The 26,959-nt window shown below is 32.9% G+C and overlaps 1 protein-coding gene across 5 annotated transcripts in view; it reads left to right on the forward strand.

Moving 5' to 3' along the window:
• LOC123538576 (uncharacterized) overlaps positions 1 to 26,959 on the forward strand; it is a 77,032-nt gene that overhangs the window by 11,352 nt on the left and 38,721 nt on the right. For 4 of the 5 annotated variants that reach the window (XM_045322778.2, XM_053530253.1, XM_053530252.1 and 1 more), the window contains exons 2-3: positions 2,575 to 2,813; positions 19,882 to 20,165. Coding sequence is in view for 1 of the 5 variants with exons in the window: in XM_053530253.1 (XP_053386228.1) it covers positions 20,052 to 20,165 (114 nt within the window). In the remaining 4 variants the exon portion in view is untranslated. Of the gene's footprint in view, positions 1 to 2,574; positions 2,814 to 7,917; positions 8,237 to 19,881; positions 20,166 to 26,959 lie in introns of those variants that run through there. The other variant, XM_045322783.2, reaches the window with a different exon arrangement.

Below are 26,959 nucleotides of genomic sequence, written 5' to 3' on the forward strand. Positions count from 1 at the left end.
TACACGACCCAATCTGTTTTCCTATTAAAAAAAGGACTGAAACTGTGTGTTTTTACGTCACAGTTATTACGTCAAACGTTTTAGCGGCCCGCTGGAATATCCTTCGCATCTAAACTCCAAACAATGATTTTATTCAATGACAAATTACTGTTTTAGGTATATATTACGTCTTAATTCACAAACTTTTGATATTTAAGAAACGTATTTATCTGTTTTCAACAATTATTTCTAACAAGCTGACTACGGTGTAACATTGAACAGTCAGTTATAGGGTTAGATATCTACGAAAGACCCGTGGTGACATTTCAACTTCATTATTTCACGATTTCTGCTTCCTGATTTCACGATTTCCACTTCATGAATTCACGATTTCACGATTTCCACTTCATGGATTCACGATTTCACGAATTAACGATTTTACGAAAAAACTTCACGATTTCTTGATTTCACGATTTCATGATTTCACGATTTCTTGATTTCACGATTTCCACTTCATGAATTCACGATTTCACGATTTCTGCTTCCTGAATTCACGATTTCCACTTCTTGAATTCACGATTTCACGATTTACACTTCATGAATTCACGATTTCCACTTCACGATTTCACAATTTCAACTTCACGAATTCACGATTTCCATTTCACGAATTCACGATTTCAACTTCACGAATTCACGATTTCCACTTCACGAATTCACGATTTCACGATTTCCACTTCATGGATTCACGATTTCACGATTTCAACTTCATGAATTCACGATTTCCACTTCACGAATTCACGATTTCACGATTTCAACTTCATGAATTCACGATTTCCACTTCACGAATTCACGATTTCACGATTTCAACTTCATGAATTCACGATTTCCACTTCACGATTACACGATTTCATGATTTCCACTTCATGAATTCACGATTTCACGATTTCAACTTCATGAATTCACGATTTCCACTTCACGAATTCACGATTTCCACTTCATGAATTCACGATTTCACGATTTCAACTTCACGAATTCACGATTTCACGATTTCCACTTCACGAATTCACGATTTCCACTTCACGAATTCACGATTTCATGATTTCCACTTCATGAATTCACGATTTCACCATCGTGAAGTCGTGAATTCGTGAAGTGGAAATCGAGAATTCGTGAAGTGGAAATCGTGAATTCGTGAAGTGGAAATCGTGAATTCATGAAGTTGAAATCGTGAAATCGTGAATTCATGAAGTGAAAATCGTGAAATCGTGAACTCATGAAGTGGAAATCGTGAAATCATGAAGCAGAAATCGTGAAATAATGAAGTTGAAATGTCACCACGGGTCTTTCGTAGATATCACACATTAATTTCCTTCGAAGATAAAACCAGCAGGTATCCGTTCTTGATGTTTTTATCAAAGTTGCAAAACTCCAAAGAAAATCGGCACATAAATCTACTTTATTGGATAATTTGTCAATCAAAGAAATAACATCTGCGTAATCATTATACCCTTTTCCTCCTCGACGAATATTTCTCTAAAATAACGTACATGAAAGTATGGTGTATGTGCAAAAGGACCATTTTATGGTGTATATGTACTTTGTAATGCATGTATAAGCTAGTATAGTAAACAAAGAGTTTCTCATATTGAGAGCATGACACGTACAATGGAACATATCAATTAGAGGTTATTATACAAGGCTCATAATGCATTTAATTAAAATGTGACTATCACATTTTTGTTACAAACATAAAAATATTATTTTCTTGTTAAATCCAATGTTTGATAATTTTGTCATAAGTTTGACTATATGATTAACATAAAAGAAAGTACTATAAAATGCACTGTTTTGATTATCTCCCTTTGTGACATTGACTGTAATATTGAAAGTAGCGCTTCTTTCTTACTATTCAATTGTGTGTAGTCTCCGCTTGAACAGCATCATTATCTGTTTTAACATAAAATTAAGAGCCTTATGGATCTTCAGTATTTATTAAACTGACAAAAATGTAGCATGCCCCTGTTTTATTACTTTTATACACATTTAACAAACTCAATATCCTGTGCCTTTATCGTTAATACCACTTTGAAGTTCATCCTTTTTATGGGTGTGTATGTGGTTGAATAATAATGACATAACATGAATAACTAATGAATTCAATATAACTGTACGGAAAACATAAATATCGGATTTTGTTTTGTTTACTGCTGAATGTTTTTCTGTTAGGAAATATAGAGGGCTGTCATTAGTTTGTTAGATTGTTAATAAATCATGAAGTACCGTTGTTGCTGGTCGTTGAAAGTAACAGCCGATATTTAGTTCACCCCGCTATAGCGAGAGAGTTGTTTTAAAATAAGCAATACGTTATCGTACGTACAAAGATTAAACAGAATACTGGATCACTGTTCTGCAGAATACTGATTGGACACAGTTGTCTTAATCGACATGAAAAATCTTAATTAAAAGATAAACGTATTATACAGGGATCTTTAATACGGTTTAAATGTGTTGCATTTGGATTATATTTCGTTTTAAATTGTTTTATATAGAGTGTGCTAAATGTTTTCTTTTAATTTGAACTCTTTATCTTTCCAGGGTGATGACAAAAGACCAAAGTACGGAGGGTAAAGTGACTGTTGATTGACGTGTCTACTTACATATATAAACCTAAATGGGACTGCTAGTATATTGCTGCTTGTGTGCGATTGGGGAAATATAAAATGTCTCATTCGGGAAGTGTGTACATTCAAGCTATGATTTCTTTGGTTTTATTTCGAAGTGCTGCCTGCTCAAAATATTTGGATACTAATGTTTACAAACAGTGTACTCAGACTGTAAGTGTACAAATTTCAGCATAAATTTCAAACTAAATGCCCTTCTCCTGCCCCTTGTACATAAACTGTTTAACAACATAAAACAATTTGCATATATGTACGTTTTGTCCATAAAACAGTTTGCTTATATGTACGTTTTGTTATTGAATAAGATAATCATAGGTACATTCAAAGACGCTTTCCCTTCGTGTGTAGTCTCTAGAGTATTTGTTTCTTTATCTTCTACTTTAATTTTTATTAATATGCAGAAAGCACGAGGTGTTTTTATGTTCAAGCCCTTTTGTTAATTTGTAATCATCGTAAGATCTGGCCACGTATGGACACAGAGACAAAAAAAGCATAATTTGTTTACATCTGTGCTAAAGCTTTAGCCTGCTAGCGCAAGTTATTTTGCCTTTGCAACCAGTGCAGACCAGGCTAATCATCGTCTGCACTGTTCGCTATTCAGTCAGTAAATTTTCAGAGAACACCTCTTCGAATAATAAATGGTATTTTCAATATTGAATGATAGACCAGTCCATTGTAGAAATATAGCACGGTAGGGGTTAACTTCCTGTTACAGGAGTTGATCCCGCTATTCAGACTTAAACATTTCAAACTGCTTGATGCTTGATAATGTAAAATTGTAGCAGGGTTTCCTGGTACAGGAAGTACCACACTAGAGTTGATCCCGCTATTCAGAATTAAACATTTCAAAAATGCTTGATGGTGTAATTATTTCAAGAGCCTCGTAGTTCACACAGGACTTTAAAAGTGTTAGCTATTTCCGAGAATGCAGTTGCTTATTTCTCAAAAAATATTTCAGTCAATCAATTGACAAATTCTTTAGATTAATGAACTGCTTTCAGATATTTTAAAGAAGTGTCAGAGTTTCTGGAATACAGGATTGTATATGAGAAGCTTTTCTGTTCTGGTTAATCAATGCAGAGTGGAAAGGCATTCGTCTTAAAATTCTTTTTTATCGCAATGTCACGTTTTTCTGACGAAACATCTAATGCTCTTCTTTCTTTCTATTGCAAATTTCTAAACAAGAAACAACGTAAACTGCACATCCTTCCAGATGTGTAATGTATTGTTTATAGTATACCTCATCAAGATGGTTATCCAGTTGCATCATCCGATATCGGAAGGAATCTTAGATTTTATGTCTTTTATTTATATGTTCGCTAGATTTCGCATTACATAACCTTAATCATACGATTGTCTGTCATCTACCTTTATTGTTTTGAAAGTCAGTAATCAAATATCAAGGCCATAGTGACGGTTTTCGGTCAAAAATGTCAAAAACAAAAGCACTCTTTGATCGTAACTCTTCAAAACTTCTTAGGCTGTTTGCCAGTGGTCATTAGATGATCTCTTTTATTTTGAGATCAGTAGCTTAACGGTTAATTTCACAGGATTCTTGAGACTGAAAACGATTTCCTCACAGTTACTAAAGAACACTTATATACAATCATCAAACTTCAGAAAATGATTGCCTCTGGTCAGTGGATGACCTCTATTGTTGGGGGCCTGTAGGTCAGATGTCATCTTCACAGCTGCCCCTTAACTGAAAATGATTTACACTCAGTCAGGGTGGTTTGCCAGTCTATAAAACACACATACAAATTAAAGTTAGTAAAAGTACATGATAAATCCCGTAAATGAACAAATGACGTATACTATTTACATTTCGGTATTCCCTGATGACTGGATAAGGAAATATTCCAATATCTTAATCATATTAACAAACATCGTTATGTCGTCATCTTAAATGAAATACGCGATATAGGATAAAGAATAATTATTCTGACAGCTGCTTCAATGGCCGAATGCACCTTGAAATCTGGCTGTGAACAGAAAATACCGTGATATTGACAACCACAGCAGTTTCCCGCAAAAGTGTGCAATGTATACGTAACAAACCGATCTTTATGTAAAATCATTTGATTTTGTTGATGCTAAATCGACTGTCTGGTCGAAACATTTTATGTCTACAATACTTTCTGAACCAAGAAACAATGAGACAGACCAGCCACAAAAAAATTCTTGTCAGCAATTTGATGCGTGAATGAGCCATAGAAATTTGAAGGAAACAGACAAGATAATCAGCTTTGTACAATCACTACCTTAAAAATGTTATAATCGGATTAAAAAAAAGTGATGTAAGTGATAACAAGGGTTTGCATTATCTCTGAAAATATAAACAATATAAAGCTGGGCTGTAAATGCAGAAAAGAGATTTTAATTTGTGCATAGAATCAAGTGGAACAAAATATCTTCAAATATACTTAACTAGTGTTTATATCTAAATAACGTCTTAACCAAAGATCAATTTGGCACACACGTCTTAAACACTTTCATGCCAGTAATTGAATTCTCTAGGACATAATTGTATTGGCATGACTCGATGGAAACAGAAAAGGAAGACAGAGATATGTTTTGTCAAGTGGCCAAATTGTACAAATTAAGTCGTCTAATAAATGCTTTTCGCTGATGAATAAAGCGCATATGCATCTTTTGCAGGGTATTCATCACTTGGTTCTTACATACTTAAATTAATGCCAGTCTGATTTTCAATATAACATTATCATTTCACAGAAACAGTTAGCTACGCGTATTTCTTTGTAATAAAATACATCCATTTTAAGATAGCGATAACTTCCTGTCAAAATATTTAAACTGTATAGCTCACTTTCAATATGAAGATCAATTCGTAAAATGTTAAAAATGAAATAAATCTGAATTTATTTGATACATATAAGAAAATGTAAAGTGACAAAATATGAAAAATACTTATTAAGCTTATACGGAAAACAAAACTTTCAAGTATAAAGCATTATTAAAATAGCATTAATTGTCTAGTTATTGTAATATATATTGTGATATCTAACACTTTGCAACACTTCGCAGACTGACAGCTATTGACTTGACTGACAATAAACTAACAACAAAGGTAATTTCAACAATCAGGCTGAACAGGATCACACAGTATTAATTATCAGGATCACACAGTATTAATTGTCTAGAATATAAGTATATACGTGTTCTTAGGATTGACAGTTTAAGAATACTAATAAGTTTTGTTGTGTCGGTATGACGTTAAACCCAACACATAAATAGCAAGACCATAATATAGTTAGATTATTATCAAATGGTGTTTTGCTCATGTGTTGAAATCAATAAAAAGATCATTTCGAAAGACAGACCGCAACCAAGACCAGTAACAGCAGATTCGGTTTAAGGCTGTATGTTTATGAGCGGTAATGAAACGTGTAACATTCCTCACGACCTCATTAGTTTCCACAAATTCAGTGACTCCACAGTACCAGGCCCTTATTTCACGAAAACGAACTTAAGTTATTGCTTAGCTAAGTCTGTTATTTCAAAGGCTTGTTTTTGCTCTTTATGCGTCTTTCATCTATATCAGAACCTAGCATGACTATTTCATAGTTCAAAACACAACAATTCAGAATTTTACAGAAAGCGAAGTATAGTAGTAAAAATATACTTAAGTTCGTTACATCGTTCTTAAATAGATATATCATATTTGCGTGACTGAAAGAAGTACTGCAGATTAATACTACTAACAATAGTATAATTTAGCTATAAATACATTGTTATAGAAAAATTCACAATAAATTAGAATAACCTAAGTAATGGCAAAATTTAAAAAAAACTTTAAATCTTGCCATTACTTAGGTTATTCTAATTTATTGTGAATTTTTCTATAACAATGTATTTATAGCTAAATTATACTATTGTTAGTAGTATTCATCTGCAGTACTTATATTACTTGTGACTAGATATCCGATGTTATGAAAAGAGTTTGTTAAAGTGTGTGTGTATGTGAAATGTTTACCGACTTTTAAAGTTCGTGAATATAATAACGAAGCTGCCTGAAAATCACGTATTCATCCAGCAACAAATGAAAGAAATATATAAACATGACCGTTTTCAGTAATAACAAGCGAAGTCCTGGTTAAAGGACTCTTATTTGATCTCATTTAAAACAGTTATATTACTTGTGACTAGATATCCGATGTTATGAAAAGAGTTTGTTAAAGTGTGTGTGTGTTGTGGGGGGAGGTCAAACTGCTATGCCCTGGTGAAGTAATTCCGCTTTCGTATTATTTCAGTATGTTGAAACATGGTTCTGCTATAGATTATTTCATAAATAATTATCATATTTATACCTGTGATATGAACAAATGACTTGTATCTTAGCTACAACTTAAGTACAAGATGTGCTCTGTATTACCAGTGACTATCACAGAGGCATGGTATAAAAAATTTGAAAATCCCACAAAAATACGCGGATACCAGTGTAATAAGGAGAAAATGAAAGAATTTTTTTTAAATGTCAGGGTTGAGGAGTGAAGTGCTAAAAATTTTAAAGGGACTGGTCCATCATTCAATTTGGGCAGTACCATTTAATATTCGAAGGGTTGTTCACTGAAAATTTACTGACTGAATTTCGGACAGTGCAGTCCATGATCAGCCTAATCTAGTTCTGCAATGGTCGGAAAGGCAGCATGCTAAAGTTTATTGATTGAGAAGCTAATTTGAAGCATAGAACGCAACCGAACAAATATACACAGATATAACACTCATCTACTCATTGACAATGAGATCACGGGAACCACATACAAAATTAAACATGTATCTGCATTTTCATACAGTGTACATAAACATATTACACTCCTTTGACTTACATCAGATAAAGGAAATGTATGAAATGTATAATCAGTACGTATAAAGGTAAAGAGCTAAATTAATAACCCCAGTATTGATTGCATTATGAATGATAAAAACTATACTGAAAACGAGATTTTCACATCTAGCCTAGTGAAAGTTTAGCAGAAAGAAAACAGTAACAGGTAGTTACATGCACGTAAATAATTATATTAACCTTTTAAACTTACCCTCTTTTGCTATACATTACGTACAGGCTATGTTCGGTAATCAAACCAAGCATGAACGTGACAGTATGACATATCAAATTACATATTTTATTCGAGCTACAAAGAAACATAACAAAAAGGTATAATAGTAATTGATTTTATCTAAAGTTACAATTCGAATAGTAAATATTTATAAGTTATAGACATGAAATACACTAAAATGGATATAAATGATACGTTACGTGAAACCGATGGGCTATTAACTCAAGTTATGAATGAAGGTTGTTTGTAAGCTGTGAATCATGTATGCATTAGATCTATGAACGAGGAAGAAAAATTGTAGTAATATTTAGGATATTGGTGATTAAACATTTCAGATTTATAAGCTAATATTTTTAACTTATTCTAGATAAAGTGTTTAGTTTTCATTAAAACAATCTAAGTGTAGTACAGTTTTTAAACTGGGTTTTCGTCACAGTTGACCTCATTCTGAATGGAAATACATGTTCTATCGGATATAGTGTGCAGCTAATTATTGAGGTATTGTATTTTTGCTCTTTATCAAAATATTTTTCTAAACTAAATCTAAATGGCTAATGTGTACAAATGACGGATATGTACAATTTGAACCCACACGTAGACGTTTTAAAATTCAAAGTGTACTGATTATTGTAACGGACAAAATGTTTTCAAAACTTTAGTATGTACTTTGAAAATCGGTAGATAAAAATGATAGAATCGTGTGCTTGACATTTTGCTAGACTGATCTGAAAAGGTTGGACTTCACACCTCTCACAGATGTAGATAAACGTGTGGCATATAATATGGTGAAATAAAATGTTTAGGTCCGTTTGCTTGCTTTTGAGATATTTTCCCATTATTAAAGTGATCCGCACATTTCAGGCTAAATGTAAGACATTATTTGGTCAGATGTTTTAACTTTAGAATGTTATATAAAACGTTGCTGCTGTAATAAATTTACTCACAGGTTGTCATGAATTGATAAAATTAGTTTAATTTTCGTACACCGAATCCAGGCTTTATTCTATGTTATCCGGATTAATTACGTTTCGCAATTACTTCATATCATTCTACTTTTTATCAAACATGCAAAACTACCTTAAATAAATACCTTTCGAAGCAATGATCACAACAGACACGGTCAGAACAAGACACCGCAAAGTAGGGCAAATACAAATAGAAATTCAAGTGGTAAGATAGAGTAAAAGGGCTGCTTCAAATATCCATCAACAAGTACATGTTTTCGAAAATATATTGAAAACGATTATTGGGAAAATAGGATGTATGGAAGAAAATGGTAAGTAAAAGGTTGGTGGCAGGAAAAGGAGTTGTAAAGAGAAGCAACACCACCAACATTGAAGACAATGTCTAGGATCCTGCAAAGGGTTAGAAAGTAACGGAAGTCTATCTACTAAACGAAACGAAGAAAGGGCACCGCCTTGGAACGGCCAGTAAGCTACATAAAGGATACTGAGGTTTTAAACACATTTGGGACATACAAACGTCACACACCCTTTTTTCAACTATGACAAAATAACAGACTGTATAAAGAAGATTATATAAATAAGGTCAGTCCGAGTGATCATTACATAAATGTTCTCATTAACTTACCTGAAACCAGATCACCAGGAGCCTGACACTTAAGGGCACAGCTAGGCAAGTTATAAGACAAAAATCTACTCGCTCCGTCCATTTTTATCAATCCTCTCCATCTGTCCGATTGTACTGTTTAGAAGAATAACATCAGGGAGTCGCACAGTTGAGTAATCATCGCGTCATTAAATAGGAACACGTGCTTTGTTCTTGACAGCTTTTGCGTTGTTATTTTTTAACAGATGTTCAAATATATTTAAAGAAAGCATTATGTTTAATCTTCTAAAGTTTATAAGTTACATCCTTATACCATATTGATGTGTTGGACCAAGTTTGAGAAGTGTTGTTAAGCATGCATAATGTCAGACTGAGTCTAAATGGACAAAGTAAGCAGGCAAACTCTTAGTAGACACTTGGATGCAAATTACTTGTCGACATGTTTTATTGCAAACAAAATCTATTATCCAACAGAAACAATATTTTATGGCAGTACGGTGTCAGAATAATTTGTATGTTTGATATATTGATAAGGTAACACATTAAACACAGATAGTGCTTGACTCCCTTTCCATACTATCATTGCTATAAGTATTGTTGAATTGCTGTTAATAATAGGATTTGGGTCATTTTTGGTTCATTATGTTGATAGCTGGATCCCAGCATCACACATTATGTCATATACAATAGTTCAAGGGAACCAGATATTTGATAGAGCAAGTACTCGTTGTAAAATACTATGTATAAATTTGGACCAATCAGAAACAAGTTCTATAAATAGCACGCCTGCTGAGGTATAAATAGCTAGATGCATAACAGAGGGGGCATTCTGTATCCAGCGATCGAAGAAGACACATCGAGGATTCAACTAATAATTTATCCCAGTACCTTGATAAGGAAGTTATTGCAACAACCCTGTCAGGGCGGATAAATTATTAAAAAAAGAAGACGTTTGAAGTTCATAGACTAAAGAAGAGTTGCAGAATTTCAACAAGGTTTCGAGCTATAGGGCCAGCGCATAGGAGTTTTACCTTTATGGTAGTTGAATGCTATAGACTACAGCAAATACAGACTGAGCATCGGAAAGCTGAGACAGAGACCCAGAGTTTGGTAATCTACTGAGAGTAGGAGAGTTCCAGCATATAGACGGTTCAGCGTTATTGACGAAGTACAGCCAAGGCATCGGGGATATACCTATATGGTAGTTGAGTGCTACATGTGATAGCATATAGGCGCTGAGCATCCAGAAGTCAGGGCAATTATATAGAGTTGCAACTTCAATTAAGAGGACAGAGGTCGAGCATCTATACGATATGACTCGTATGTTGTTGATTCAAAGACATTGTCTGACGGGAACTTCAACAAAAAGACTCTAGAGTCTGCAGCCTATAGGAGTTTGAGCTAATCATTATTAATTGAAGATTGTTAGTTTGAAACATTTAGTGATTTGCCTGATCCCTGAAATTATTTAGCTCATAATAGAAATCATTCTCAAATCATTGGTACACGAATCATTTAGGCAAGGTAGCCAGAGGAAAATTCTATATATGAGATATTAGGTCTCACCAGCTATACGTATTAACAAAGGACATCCTATTTCGTTTGTCAGCTAGTCTAAGACATAGTCGCCTTAGCGATTGGACCCATTTCATTGTTCAAGATACTAAAGGCGTAGGCACTTCCCTGGGTCTTATACCTCGTATCCTGACATACGGATTGTTTGAGTGGTATATATTCACTTATGGGTACATGCATTAATTATTCTGGGTTTGGCTAGAAATGATATAGCCAGAATGATTCGGATATAGCTGTTAACAATATATGTATGCAATGTATTCCAAAGACGTAAGAAAAAGTTATAAAAGCTTGAAGCTATCATTTTAAAAAATAGTGTAAACAGCTCAACTCCTAAGAAAACGTTCTAAAACTCATTACATTCAAGGACATCAGCACCAATGTCCCGTCATCTCGAGAAAGTTTTCAAAAGTTTATTTCAGTCAAATTAAGACAACCATACCCATGTGCCATTGTTGAGAATTTATGGGTACAGACTTTATTGCTTATTCAAATTCTATCAGTTCCAATAATAAGTTTACAATGATGTTTATTTTTCTTTTTTTCATATTACTTTATATTAATATCAGGATAAGACAAATGTTATTTACTCTCGTTCCAAGTTTAATGCTTTTATTGCCTTCTGCATTAATATTTCAATCAATAAAACCAGTAACAACAAAAATTATTAAAGATCGGTTTAAAAGGCGTATGTGAAAATGAAACTATATGACTTGAGCAAAGATAGATTTGTGCGCGATCTCTTTCATTACATGTTTCAATGGTATTGTTGGCTAAACTTTGCCTGTACATATTGAACTTTTGCACTAAATGTATAACAGTTGCGTCAATACACACACTAAGCGGGTGATTAAAGATACTGGAAGTTGAAATGACTTCTCTCGGATTAAACATGCAGTTATTACAGAAAATATAACACAAAAGCCTCACGTGCAACAACGAGGTTGACCTAAACTACCTATAAAATAAATATTGCACATGTTTGAGTGCGGTTTTGCCCCTTGCAAACGTAACATTCGAATTGTAGTGGCATATGTTGCGTACATTAATGGCATAATACGATATAATATGGAGTAGTTTATATTTGTCAATTTTATGTGTGTATGCCGTCATATTATATTATGTACCGCCTCTCGGCCCTAAGACCATCTGGAATTTATATGAATAAACTTTAATACTTGTAACCTTGTATGTTGACACCTGGAGGAAAATGGTCTGATGAGTTAAAGCAAAGCCACTTCGTGATCGTAGACGCCTACAACCTGGAAATAGCCTGTCAGAGAATTTCGTATAACTGAATAATATGTCCGTAATTCTTTTGTGCGGCATAATTGACGCATCTGTAGAACTTCTAGGCTCGGCATTTTAGTGATGAACGTCTTTGTTTTGCAGATTCAGGAAACAATTCATGACTTCATGATATTCATCCTGAATTTGAAATATTAATAACAAAATTGTGGTGATAATCTTCGATATTGAAGTCTGGTTGGGTGTAAAAAGGATCGTATACATTATGCTTTGTTGTTTGGTTTATATGTAACCTTTTTGCGATATACTTTATTCTAGTAAAGTAATAATCAACACCTTGCGGTGTATCCTGAATCTGTATTGTCAATTATTGCCCTCGTTCTATATTTTTATGTCTGCATACTGCCAAACCATCTAGCAACTCTTGCAGGCAGGACTACGTGCACGTAGGGAATGAGAATAGGTAAAAGGACTTGGCAATGAATATTGTCAAGTACAGTGAAACTTTAGTCAATTGTTAAAATGCTAGGTAATAAGTGAGATTAGACTTAAAAAGTCTGTTGAGATCAAGTAATCTGTAACAATGTTAATTTCTTTCTTCATACTGATATTTTCTCAAGGAACCATTTTCTCTCTAGGTTCATCTCAACAGAGTCAGAGATAAGCGATATTGTATTTTTTACAGAAAGTGCTATTAAAGGGGATTTTATGGTAGAAATATTTGTTTTGAATGACTGATGCCAGCCTTTTAGTGAGAGCAGAGTAAAAAGTAAAATGTAAAACATCGAATACCGAATTAATATTGAATCACTACTGCAGCCTGTTTCAACTGGTCAAGGTTAAATAAGGTTGCAATGATACTAAGAAGATGTTGGGTTTTTTTATTCTAATCATACTAGTACCTTTATTACAAACATTACTACAGCAAATATATGTTTTGATTTAATCAGATGTGTAGACAGTTTACCATTGCGAATGTTAACAAAATCACTCCTTATATATTACCGCTGTAACTAGAAATTAGTTCATTCTTGTCCGACATTCGTCATATCTTATACTAGACTCAGTAACATTTAACTTTGATTTCAAACGATCACGCTACTTTGAATAGTGAGAAATCAAATTAAGCGAGCACGGTTTCCTACACGTGTAGATTTATTCATACCAGCGGTATAGATCTAGTTGCAGGAAAGTTCATTAAATTTATCCATATCAATAAGATATCGCTCAGCGGAAGATTACAATTCTTCTCTTCCATCCCTTTTTCGCTCAATAATTTGTCAAATCCTGGCAAATGTAGTTCATGATAATGCTTTTTGAAAAAAGAAATATCTTATTATTCGCAGGAAGCTGATACTCTTTCAGATGTTATGTAAAATTTACTGTCTTCGCATTAATTGCTTTAGCGTAGACATTTAGTGTGCATTAGACATTATTTATATTTTGTCTTGGCGTTTGATTCAGTAATATGATATAATAAAAATTATATTCTAGGAAAACGGCTAAACTCGATATACACACTGGAGTCTACAATAGTTTAATATTACTATAACTTTTCTTACTACCTAATACGTTTGTCGTTTTTGGAGAGTGTTATTTACAAAAAAAAATAGTTACCATCTCTGCACAAAATGCAAAATAAAATGAAAATTCAAAAGGGTCAGACAAGTTCGTAGGATATTTTACTACATTTGTATGTGTCCGTAATTGAAAATAGCGAACTTGAATAGAATACATGTCTCAGAAATAGTTTCTAAGTTACCCAAGTATGTCTGTTGTGGTCAAAATGAGCTATAACAGTCGAAAAGTAAACATGTTTAAAATTTAATTATTTTCGACTTCTCCATCAAAATATTCAGTCTTGAGAAAATATTACTTTCCATAACCTCTAAGCCTGGAGGATAACATATCGTTTGCAGTTGGTGTAGAAAATAAAGTTATTGTATTATATTGCTTTCGATCGCAAAAGTGCATTTTTGGATGTTTACTACTTGCTTAGACTGGGACTGAAATTTTTTACTGTTAATTGGCAAAATTGCTAGAATCAGAAATTTATTCGACACCAATTAGCACCTAATAGCGGCAGATAAGAAAGATGTGTTTAATGTAGATATTTTTCGGGCTTATACTTATCATCGATTCAGGCTACTTTCTACTACTTTCTAATAGTTGGAGATTTCAATTAACTTTGTGTTACTTGTTTGGCAATTTTTCTTATTTTCTGAGTATTGGTACGCATACCTTTCATTTAGACAAATTATGTTAAAGATTTGTTTTACAGCTTTGGTAACAGTAGAAGATTTATATCAGATTGCATCGCTGAAAAGAAATAAATATTTAATTTAAAATAATATTTGAACTGAATAAACGTTAAATGGACATGACTCCAGATTTTTGCCTAAAATTGATCTTTCTTTCTTTAGTCATATAATGAACATTAGACATGAGGTTTTGTTTTCAAAACAAACTACTTTTAAAAGATGCTAGATCAAGAAAACAAAACATGTGTGGGTCGGGAATCGAATTGACAATAAAAACTTTCCAACCATCTTGATAAATGTACCACGGAGGAATTCATACTTAACGATCGCTTTCATAAAGCTTTATGATTATTGCAGTTTAAGTTAGGTACCTCGTTACAAACGTTTTTCAATTTTATAAAAGATAGTAAAAAAACCCAGAAAATTCCATGTTTTCCATGATTATAACCTGTCAGTAAGTTTCAGACAAAGCTTTCTTAAGAAGTATAACAATAATTTCCTGATATCTGAAAATTTGCTTTTTTCTTTGTTGTCACACGATTTGGAGTTCAGTCCCTTTAACTGTCTTTACTGAAAGAAAAGGTAACCGAGTGTAATCTTTCAGAGAAAATATATCCATTCCCTAAAATACATTTAGTATACAATATTAACATATTAATAAAATATCTGCTATTATACTATGACAATGGGTATCGAAAGTTCAAAGGCTATAGTTTTCACTCTATTTTATTCCATGGGAAGGCTATACAGTCTTATTATACTATGGACAAAAAACAAAATGTTTTCGAAAAGAAATAGTTGCTTGCATGGATATAAAGATGCCATTTTGATACGTACGAACTAGCAGATTTGTCTATTGAAAAGAATCTTGCTTCGATTAAGAGAGTTATCAGCCCATAACGTTTTGTTATCAGTTTTCCAAGAAAATGTGCACAGGCGATACGTGTAACGTTTATTTAAGAGAACAATATATCATTTGTAGACGCTTACATTATCTGAAAGTATAAACACACCAAAATGGAAACTAATCAGCATGTTAGATAGACTTCTCATAAACGTCAATAAAAATGAGTGTTTTCTCTCAAATAATCTAAAATAACAAGAAAATACAGAGTTTAGCAGCCGATTCATGCCAACTGACACGATCTTAATAATCTTTCCTAAAACCCTGCTTTAATTAAGCTGATTCAATGTGTAAAAAACATCTCTCAAACACAAATATACCTTATGGCCTTTTAGATCATTGTACCATAATTCGCTTATTTAAGGTATTGGACCCATAATAGAGTACCTTCTTTTTGAAGAGTATTCAGTCCCTACAATAAACCTACTTTGACTGCAATTTTCAGGGGAGCGAAGGTTCAAGCCCCACTGGGACCAAAATGTTTTTCTCCATAATTTCTTTATTTCTAGTAAGTTTTTACTTTTTTCAAGACTTATTATAGATGTATTGTACAGATGTGGAAATTTTTCATTCTATAAGCAATTTCTTGCTGTTCAAAGTGAATTTACCTCTGAATCAGGAGGGGTAGAGTTATACATCTTTAAAAATACTGAGTTACACGCGGTAAAAGTTCTCTATTTTGCCTTCATTCTTTAGAGTACATATTGTGGAAAAAATGCAGGTAGGTTTTACTTCTACCCCAAGGTTATTTTTGAATGACGTGAGCAAAATTCAAAACAGACCCGCAGGATTCGACCTTGACTTTTCTGTGTTTGAGTTAGAATTCCGTCGCATTAAATCTGTTTACTTGAGACACCCTGGAAAAAATGATATGTTTTATTTTGTGTTTTATAATTGTTTAACAATAGTTTGATGTTTCTTTTATCAAAATTAATGCTGTAATGAATTCTCTGCAAACGTTTTATATAGTCGCCATCACATTGAAATTTGTCTCTACTTGAGCTTGAGAAAATACCATAAATTATACAAAATTTACAAAAAACGGCACGGTAAAAGTTGTTTAAAATTTGCAACACAGTGCAAAACATGGTCAACTTTAAGAATACACCAAGCAAATGCCATTTTTTAAACATTACTATTAGGGGTCCAATACCTTAAGATAAGAAATGTACCAAGGCTTATTCGATTCTATTAAAGCAGCATGCCTCCAGATCGTTCGACAAGAAAAAATGTTGTTGTTTTTTAGATATCTTGAAATAAATGCTATATTTCTTAAGAAGGCTTTAAAACTTAATAACTGACAAACTTTCTGTTACACTTGAGAATTTGCTGTTTTTACTACTGTTTACGATGAAAATTGAAAAGTGTTTGTCACGCTTTTACTCCAGGTAAACTGTCTCGATTATAAATATCTATATAGAAGTCATTATTCACTACTTCAGCTATAGCGCTATTGGTTACGACGACGGGAAAATGTCTTTATTGCCGCGGCGGTACGGGGTTCGATTCCCAACGCGGTCATCTTATTTTTTTTTATTTGGAACTTTTAAAATATGTTAGAAACAAAAATTCATATTCTAATGTTCATGAAATGATCAAACTTCAATTTGAAAGAAAGATCTTTTTTAGCCAAAGTTGGAGGCATGCTGCTTTAAAGATGAAAATTAAGTAGTTAGTAATATTGTATGGTTAGAAGTAGTATAGCTAGACTAAATGTACGTGACCAGCTTGTGATGCTTGCCCGAATCATGATTTTGTGTTCATTTCACTCTTTTTTTTATTGTCGGTATCCAAACTCTAGAAAGGGGTCATGAGGTGCCGACTGTTTCAATACCTATCACGACTCACGAACAGACTCAGTCTAACCGAGTCTACTTTTATCTTGCATTGTATGTTTCCAAATGATTTTTTATATATTATATTCAGAAGAATGAAATATATACTGAGAACTATATTGGACTCGTATATTTCTTCTAGACTGCGAAACAATAATATGCTATCTAAATGACCGCTCTGACAGTTTCAACATGCACATGGGTTTTTTGGAGAAGAACAGTCGTGTCAAAGATACGGAAACTTTTGCATGATCTGACAAGATACATTGCATAAAATTCGATGAAAATTGAAACAGCTTCAACAGTATCGATTTTCCAAACATGTGCTTGCATACTAGTATCCGTCACATCAGGCTAATATATATTATTAAACTGTTTAAACTACAGGGATTCTTCTAACCTTTTTAAAATGTATGGCATGTTATGTCATTAATTAACTGTCTTTTGTTAATTATAATAACGTTTGAATTTTACAGCAATTATTATATCTAATTAATGCGTGATGGCGTTTTAGCTCAAGAAACTGAATGGAAATAATTGAAAGTACATGACTGGGGCTTTGTTGTATTTATATGAATGCTGTCTCAAAATTTGCTTTTTAATTTGTTTTCATGATTATTTATGCCACCTACTTCGCCCATAAAAGATTTATATTTGAAGACTTGAAGTGTTTGATGCTCCAAATTATATGACGCAATATTGTGACATATACCAGAACTGTAAACGTGACACGTATCAGCCTTTATAAATGAAATGAAATATTCGTATATCGATATTGTACAAAGAAATAATGAATGATTGTATTATTGTATTAGCAACTGCTACAAGTTAAGCATGACTGATTTCAGTTCAGTGGCACCAGGATGTGCGGTTCATTCTAAAACGACCCACTCTGTTTTCCTATTAAACAAAGGAAGACTGAAACTATGTGTTTTTACGTCACAGTTATAACGTCAAACGTTTTAGCGGCTCGCTGGAAAAGAAAAAGTAGTGCCCTCGGGATATATATCCTTCGCATCTAAACACCAAATAATGATTTTATTCAATGACAAATTACTGTTTTGTATATAAATTACGTCTTAATTCATAAACCTCTGATATTTAAGAAGCATAGTTTTCGCCAATTATTTCTAACGAGCAGAATACGGTGTAACATTGAACAGCTATAGACTGTGTTGCCAAACTTAAATTCCTTGGAAGATAAAACCAGCAGGTGTCCGTGCTTGTTGTTGTTTTTATATCAAAGTTGATAAACTCCATGGAAGATTAGTACATAAATCTACTTTATTGCATAATTGGTCAGTTAAACAAATAACATCTGCTTGATCTTCTACTATTTCTCGTTCCTGAAAGTCTGGTGAACGTGTAGAAAGGCAGTTTTACGGTATATGTGTACTCTGTAATGCATGTATAAGCTTGTCTGGTAAACAAAATGTGAGTTTCTCATATTGAGAACATGACACGTACAATGGAACATATTAAAGGGTCATAATGCCTTTGATTAAAATGTGGCTACCACATTATTTGTTATGAACATAAAAGATGTAATTTATTTGTTAAATCCAATGTTTGTTAATTGTTTTCTCATGTATTTGTCATAGGATTGAGTAAATGATTAACATAATAGAAAGTACTATAAGATGCACTGCTTTTAGTATCTCCCTTTGTGACCTTGACTTCTTAATTCCCTGTGTAATATTGAAAGCAGCATTTTTCTAAATATTCAATTACGTGTAGCCTCTATTTGTACAGCAGCATTATCTGTTTTAACATAAAATTGAGAGCCTTATGGAACTTTAATATTTGTTCAAATATGCTTGTTTCTGTTAAAAACGCTTACGCTTAAATGACGTCACGTTAACGTGCGATGACGTAAATGTTTTTGTTGCGACTAAGAAAGAGCGCTACTACATTTTATTTACTGTTTAAAATTAAGGGCATATTAGAATCGAAATAATATATAGCAAAATCGTTCTTTACCTAAATCAATACACTCAAAATCGGTTATACGTCGCCTGAATAATTCACTCGGGCTACGCGGATGTATAACCTATTTTCGTGCATTAATAACGTTAAAAGACGGCTTTTCTATACATTATTTCTTAACTATATTGACAAAAATGTAGCATGCTCCTGTTTTATTATGTTTTATAAACATTTAACAAAGACAATATTCTGTAACTTAATCGTGAATATAACGCTTTTAAGTACAGACTTTTTAAGAGTGCGCATGTTATGTTGTGTTTGATTAATAATGACATAACATAAATAATTAATAAACAGTAGATATCCTGTACGGAAAACGTAACTATCGGATTTTGTTTTGTATATTTAATGTGTATATTGTTAAGTGGTCTACTGCTGAAACCTTATCTTATAAGAAAAATAGATTGCTATCATTAGATTGGTACTAAATCATTAAGTACGTTGGTGTTGTTGTTGGTGTTGGTAATGCTATTGGGCACGCATTATTCCCTGTTTGTTGAAAGTAATAGCCGATATTGAGTTCATCCTGCTTAAGAGAGAGTTGTTTGAAAATAAGCAATACGTTCTTGTGCGTACAAACTAGAACACTGTATTGCAGAATACTGATTGGACACACATGAATAATCCTAAAATAAAAGATAAGCGTATTATACAGGGATCTTTTATACGGTTTAAATGTGTTGCATTTGGATTATTTCTTTTTATTTTGTTTTTATATAGAGTGTGCTAAATGCTTTTTTTTATTTTAACTCTTTACCTTTCCAGGTTGATGACAAATGACCACAATTCGGAGGGCAAACTGTTGAGTGAACTATACTGAAAAGCCTGCTTACGTCTGTAAAAGTGTGCAGTGGACTGACGCTCTACTTACTTACATTAAAACTAAAAAAGGACGCTAATATATTTTATTTTTTACGCGATAGGGAAAATATAAAATGTTTCATTCGGGAAGTGTGTGCATTCCAGCCGTGATTACTTTGGTTTTATGTCGTAGTGGTGCCTGCTCAAAATATTCGGGTACTGATGTTTACACACAGTGTACTCAGACGGTAAGTGTACAAATTTCAGCATAATTTTCAAATTTAATGCCCTCCACCTGTCCCTTGTACATAAACTGTTTAACTACATAAAACAATTTGCATATATGTACGTTTTGGTATTGAAGATTATAATCACATGTACATTCACTCTCTAGAGTCTATTGTTTCTTTATCCTCTGTTAAGATGCAGAAAGTACGAGGTACCTTTATGTTCTTTCCTTTCTATTAACTTGTAATTGTTGGAAAATGTTAGGGTCTGACCACATGTGGATATGTGGAGACGAAAGAGACACGTGGTAAGGAATATAACATGTTTACATCTGTGTTAACGTTTTATTTGTAAAATATTTTGTTAATGTTATATGTAAAATATTTTGTTAATGTCCTGATACAGGAAATGCGACACTAGAGTTGATCCCGCTATTCACAAATAAACATTTAAAAAATGCTTGATAATCTAATTATTTCAAGAGCCTCGTAGTTCACACTGGACTTTAAAGTGTTAGCTGTTTCCGATATTGCAGTGACTTATTTCACACAATTCATTCAATTGACAAATTCTTTAGATTAATTAACCGCTTTCAGATATTATGAAGAAGTGCAAGAGTTTCTGAAATATAGGATCGTAAATAAGAGGCTTTTCTTTTCTGATTAATCAATGCAAAGTGGAAAGGCATTCATCTTAAAATTCTTTTCATCACAATGTCACGTTTTTCTGACGAAACATCTAATGCTCTTCTTTCTTTCTATTACAAAGTCAGCTCGACCAACGCCTTATATACTAGAAACGTGTAAAGTATTGCTATTTATAGTATACCTTTAGGTTGTTACCCAGTTGCATCATCTGATATCGGATGGAATCGTAGATTTTATGTCTTTTATTTATAAAATACGTTCCTTCATAATAGTCAATTTAAGCTAAATAGACGTAAAAAATAGAGGATATTGTTTTATATTAGTGTCTTTTCATACTGAACTTACGATCTTTCTGTCAGTTGTTCCGCCGGTCAGTAGACCATTTAGTTACAGATAACAGAAGAATGCTAGATTTCTCAATGCATAACCTTCATCATACGATTGTCTGTGGTCAGTAGATGACCTTTATTGTTTTAGAAGTCAGTGGTCATAGGTCAAGGCCAAAGTGTCCTCAAGACTAAAAACGGGTTTCGGTCAATAACTAAACCACCCTTTGATCTTGAACTTCAAACTTCTTAGGATGTTTGCCTGTGTTCATTAGATTATCTCTATTGTTTTGGGGACAGTAGGTCAAAGATCAAATTCACAGTGTCCTTGAGACTGGAAACGATTTCCGCACAGTAACTCAAGAACGCTTTGTCCTACAATAATAAAACCCAAGAAATGAGTGCCTCTGGTCAGTGGATGACCTCTATTGTTGGGGGTCAGTAGGTCAAAAATCATCTTTACATTGGTCCTTTAACTCAGTAATGGTGGTTTAGCAGTCTAAAAACACAAAAAGTCAAGTTAGTAGAAGTACAGGATAAATCCCGTAACTGAACAAATGATGTATACTTTTTACATTTCAGTATTCCCTGATGACTGGGTCAGGAAACATTCCTAATATCTTAATCGTATTAACAAATTTAGAAGACGACTGAATTCGGACAGTTTGGCCTCTCGAGAAACATTGTGTCTTCCTTTTCTCTTTCCACCAAGTTTCTTTGACTTTTTAACTCCAGTACGATTATGTCGTAGAGAATTCCATTACTGTCATGAAAGCTTTTTTAAGACTGGTGTGCCACATTGATCACAGGTAAAGACGTAATTTAGATATAAACATGTGTTAAGTATAATTGAAGAAGTTTTGTGGCACTTGATCCTATGCACTAATTAAAATATCTTTTCTGTATTTACAGCCCAGCTTAATATTGTTTGTATCTTCACAGATAATGTAACTATCAAAAATAACCTGTTATCACTTATATCACGTTTTACATCCGATTGTAATATTTTTAATCGAGGTTATTGTACATAGCTGGCTATCTTTCTGTTTCCTTTAAATTTTTATGGCTCGTTCACTCCAAAGAATCATGTGTTTGAGCATCACATTGCTGCCATGAAATCCTTTTTTACGACAGGTCTATCTCATTGCTTTTTGCTTCAGAAGGTTTTGTAGACATAAACGTTTTCGACCAGACAATCAATTAAATATCAACAAAATCAAATGATTTTACATAAAAATCGGTTTGTTACGTATACATTGCACACTTTTGCGGGAAACTGCTATGGTTGTCAATATTACGTTATTTTCTGTTCACAGCCGGAATTGGTTGTGTGTTCAAAGTGCATGCGGCTATTAAAGCAGCTCTCAGAAAATTATTCTTTATCCTATATCACGCAATTTATTTAAGAGGACGACATAACGAAGTTTTTCTCTGATGAATAAATCGCATATGCATCTTTTGCAGGGTATTCATCACTTGGTTCTTACATACTTAGATTAATGCCAATCTAATTTTCAATATAACATAATTAAGATGACGATACATAATATACAGGAATCACTTCAGTCATGTTTTTAGACTGCGATTTCTGTTGAAGTATCATTGAAAACTATAAAGTAAAAATTACCAACTCTCTAACATATTTTTGTCATGTAATTTGTATTTTCGAATTCAGTAGACAATACACTTTCAAATGATACCGAAATTATATGAGCTTAACAGGCATCAATATTTGATACATTTTGACAGCACTGTTTTATAGATCTTGCTTAGTTGTGGATCGGACACCTTATGTTAGCGATAGCTTTCTGTCAAAATTATTAAACTATATAGTTCATTTTTCAACTGAAGATCAATTCGTTAAATGTTAACAATGAAATAAATCTGAATTTATTTGATACATATGAGAAAATGTAAAGTGATAAACATGATATGAAAAATGCTAATTGAGCTTATACGAAAAGCTAAACTTTCATCTTTCAAGTATAAAGCATTATGGAATATAACATTAATTGTCTAATTATTGTAATATACGTTGTGATAGGTAATTTTACGGTCATATATGTATTTCAATTCAACATACTGATATAACTTCATTACGTATTAAGCAAATTCTGGCTCATGTACATGCATCATTATAACAGAATCACTCACAGAAGAAATCACAGTGAAAATATACAAGATGTGTAAGCAAGATGGCAATAAATATATCAATAGATAGCACACTTCAAACCAAATATATGTTACATCTGTGAAAGAGGGGGAGGCTGTAATAGCGTTATGTAACATTATGATAATTATCAAGTGTTACACCATGACAGAGTCATTTAATTACTTTTATAAATGGTTGCTAAATTGAATTCAAAAGCAAATTTCGTTTTTCCAACGTCTTGTATAATAAGCTGACAGTTTTCAGTAACATTTTTCGTTTTAGTTGATATAATAAGAATGAAACCAATGATTTCTTCTAATGTACTGATGCGTTAAATCAGTATTTAGAAGACATTCGATAACATACAAACAGAGTGAGCAGGGACAAACGAAAAACTATCGGACTTGCAATTTGAAGTAGTTTTCGAACTAAACGCAGCACAGTCGATCAGATATCGGTATTCACAAACATTCTTGAAAGCAGAAAACAATAGAAAAATATAATTCTCTAGTATGTAGACCTTAACAAAGCATTTGTCAGAATCATATGAAGTAATCTGGAAACTGTTAATTCAAAAAAGCTGTACCCTTCAACTAACGATGTAGAGTGCTCTTAAATATTCTCTCCTGAAACACCTCGGCCACTGTGTGTTTAATCACTGGCATACTAAAACGTGTTTTACAATACAATTTTAGAAATAAGTTCAATAAGAACCAATAATAAAACATCCTATATAGCGTTATTATAAAATAGATTTTCTGAACATTAATAACGCGTTTGTAAAGAAACATAAATGCCTACAGATTGGAAATAAGCTAGTTTTCTTATATTTCATTTCATGTTACCACGACGATATCGACGCATTCATAATATTTCTAGTTATGATCGGTGTGTACACAGATTTCATAAATATTGTTTCCTTTGACCAGAAACTATAACAGTGAATGTTTATTGACTGATAAAAACTACCGCACTACCGCTATTAAGTAACAGTCGTACTAGCTAAACAATGAATATATAACAGATTTTTTTGGGTGGACGAATGTAGATTTCATTTTCAACCAAAGATGGACAAGATGGCTACCATTTGATATATGTCATAAATACTGATCATAACTTTCTCTCTGTAATGATATAAATAGTGAACATTTATTTTCCAACTCATGTTTTTTTTAAATAAAAAGTAAAAATATAATCCATCAAATTATCTAACGCAGTACTTGTGCCACACGCCACAAAACAGGACGTCTGAAGACTTTTCGTCCAACATCGAAATAATTCGTGATAGAAATACTCATCGTTTTACATTACTTGCAGCTTTTAAAGAGCACATCAGGCCGTAATTAGTTGGTACATGTCCAAGAGATTGTCGAAACTATTTCAACGTTCTTTGAACATATGATTTTGCAATTATTTCCCCAAGTGTTTATTAGGACTAATTTGGAGGAAATTCCTGGTATCAGATATGATAAATATGTCGTTGGAAGATTCTTAATGTTTGAAGTGTAGTGTGGGGGAAGCAGGACCTGTGTTCCATGCATTCAGTTTAAAGCTTTCTTCGCTGTAAGAGTGTGTTTTTGCCAATCTGCTTTGTTCCATTTTAAAACAATATAAATGAAAGAATAAATTCTGTAAATGTCCACGCCCATGAAATATATGTGTATAGACTAAAATATATCAGAAAAGAATTTCCTAACACAAGATGAAGACATTTATAAATAAATAACTGAACGTTTAAATCATTACAGGTCAATAACTGGTGAAATGGTTTCATCAAAACTCATGTCTGTTAACTAGCATGGTATTTGCATGCACGTCATAGAATGACTTTTGGTGCCTCATAGCTTAATTCAAAAGCAAAAACATTTTACAAAAACATATATGATATCATCATGTTAGAACTAAATAGTTGCTTGCATGGATATAAAGATGCCATTTTGATACGTAAGAACTTGCAGATTTGTCTACTGAAAATTATTTTGCTTCGATTAGGAGAGTTATCAGCCCATAACGTTTTGTTATCAGTTTTCCAAGAAAATGTGCAGAGACGATACGTGTAACTTTTATTTAAGAGAACAATATATCATTTGTAGACGCTTACATTATCTGAATGTTTAAACACACCATAATAAAAACTAATCAGCATGTTAGATAGACTTCACATAAACGTCAATAAAAATGAGTGTTTTCTCTCAAATAATCTAAATACAGACTTTAGCAGCCAATTCATGGCAACTTACGCGTTCTATAAAATATGTCCTAAACCCCTGCTTTAGGCATAGTTACTGATTCTGATGCAATGTGTGAAACATCTTTCAAACACAAATATATCTAATGCCCCTTTAGATCATTGTACTATAATTCGCTTAAATAAAATAATAAATGTCTTCTTCAATGGCCATGTTAAAGCTGAAAATTTAGTAAATTAGAAATATTTTATCGTTACAAGTACTACATGTTGGATATTCTACAGATATGACCGAAACTATATGGAATGTATGTTCACTAGTCTACGTGACCAGCTTGTGATGCATGCCTGAAACATTATTATATGTTCTTTTTTTATTGTCAGGTATTCAAATTTCAGAAAATGGGCATGTGAGATGCCTGTCACCTCTCACGAACAAATCAGTCTACCCGAGTCTGCTATTAGCTTGCTGTGTCGCATTGTATACTCCCAAATGATCTTCTGAAACCTTATCCTTCCTAATTTCTATTACGAACTTTCAATTTGGACAGTACCATTAACTGTTAAAGGGGATAATTACCAAACCGATACTGACTTGACGACAAACAGTGCAGATCTTGACCATGGATATGCAGGCTTATCATGATCTACACTGTTCGCAAAGGCAGAATCAATCGTGTACAGCATGATAAGGGTTAAAGATTGAAATACATACTGAAAACTTTATATTGGACCTGTACATTTCTTCTAGACTGCGGAACAATCTTATCTACTATCTAATTGACCGCTCTGACAGTTTCGACATGCATATGTGTTGATACGTAAACTTTTGCATGATTTGACAAGATACATTCTGTTACAATTTTGCCATAAAATTCGACGAAAATTGAAATAGCTTCAACAGTATCGATTTTCCAAACCCGTTACATCAGGCTCATATCTACTATTAAACTACTGGGATTATACCATGACAGCACTCTACTTCTAACCTTATTAGAATGTATGGACATGTTAGTTCATTGATTAACTGTCGTTTGTTAATTATAATACTATTGGATTTTTACATTAATCATGCGTGATGATGTTTTACCTGAGGAAACTGAATGAAAGATATTTGATGTACATGACGGGATTTGTTGTTTTTAGTTCTATTTATTTGAACGCTGTTTCAAAATATTTGTTTTCATATTTATGCAACCTACTTTGCTCATTAATATTTTATATTTAAATATTCAGTATTTGATGCTCAAAATTATGTGACGTTCGATTGTGGCATATACCAGAAGTTCAAACGAGACACGTATACATCAGCCTTTGCAAATGAAATAATTTTTTTTTGTATAGTACAAAGAAGTTATGAATAATTGTATTATTTTATTAGGAACTACTACAAGTTAAGCATAACTGATTACGTTCAGTGACACCAGTATGTACAGTACATTCTAACAGAACCCAGTCTGTTTTCTTATTAAACATGGAAGACTGAAACTATGTGATTTTA

Source organism: Mercenaria mercenaria, chromosome 18 (assembly GCF_021730395.1).
Source record: "Mercenaria mercenaria strain notata chromosome 18, MADL_Memer_1, whole genome shotgun sequence".
NCBI classification, from domain to species: domain Eukaryota; kingdom Metazoa; phylum Mollusca; class Bivalvia; order Venerida; family Veneridae; genus Mercenaria; species Mercenaria mercenaria.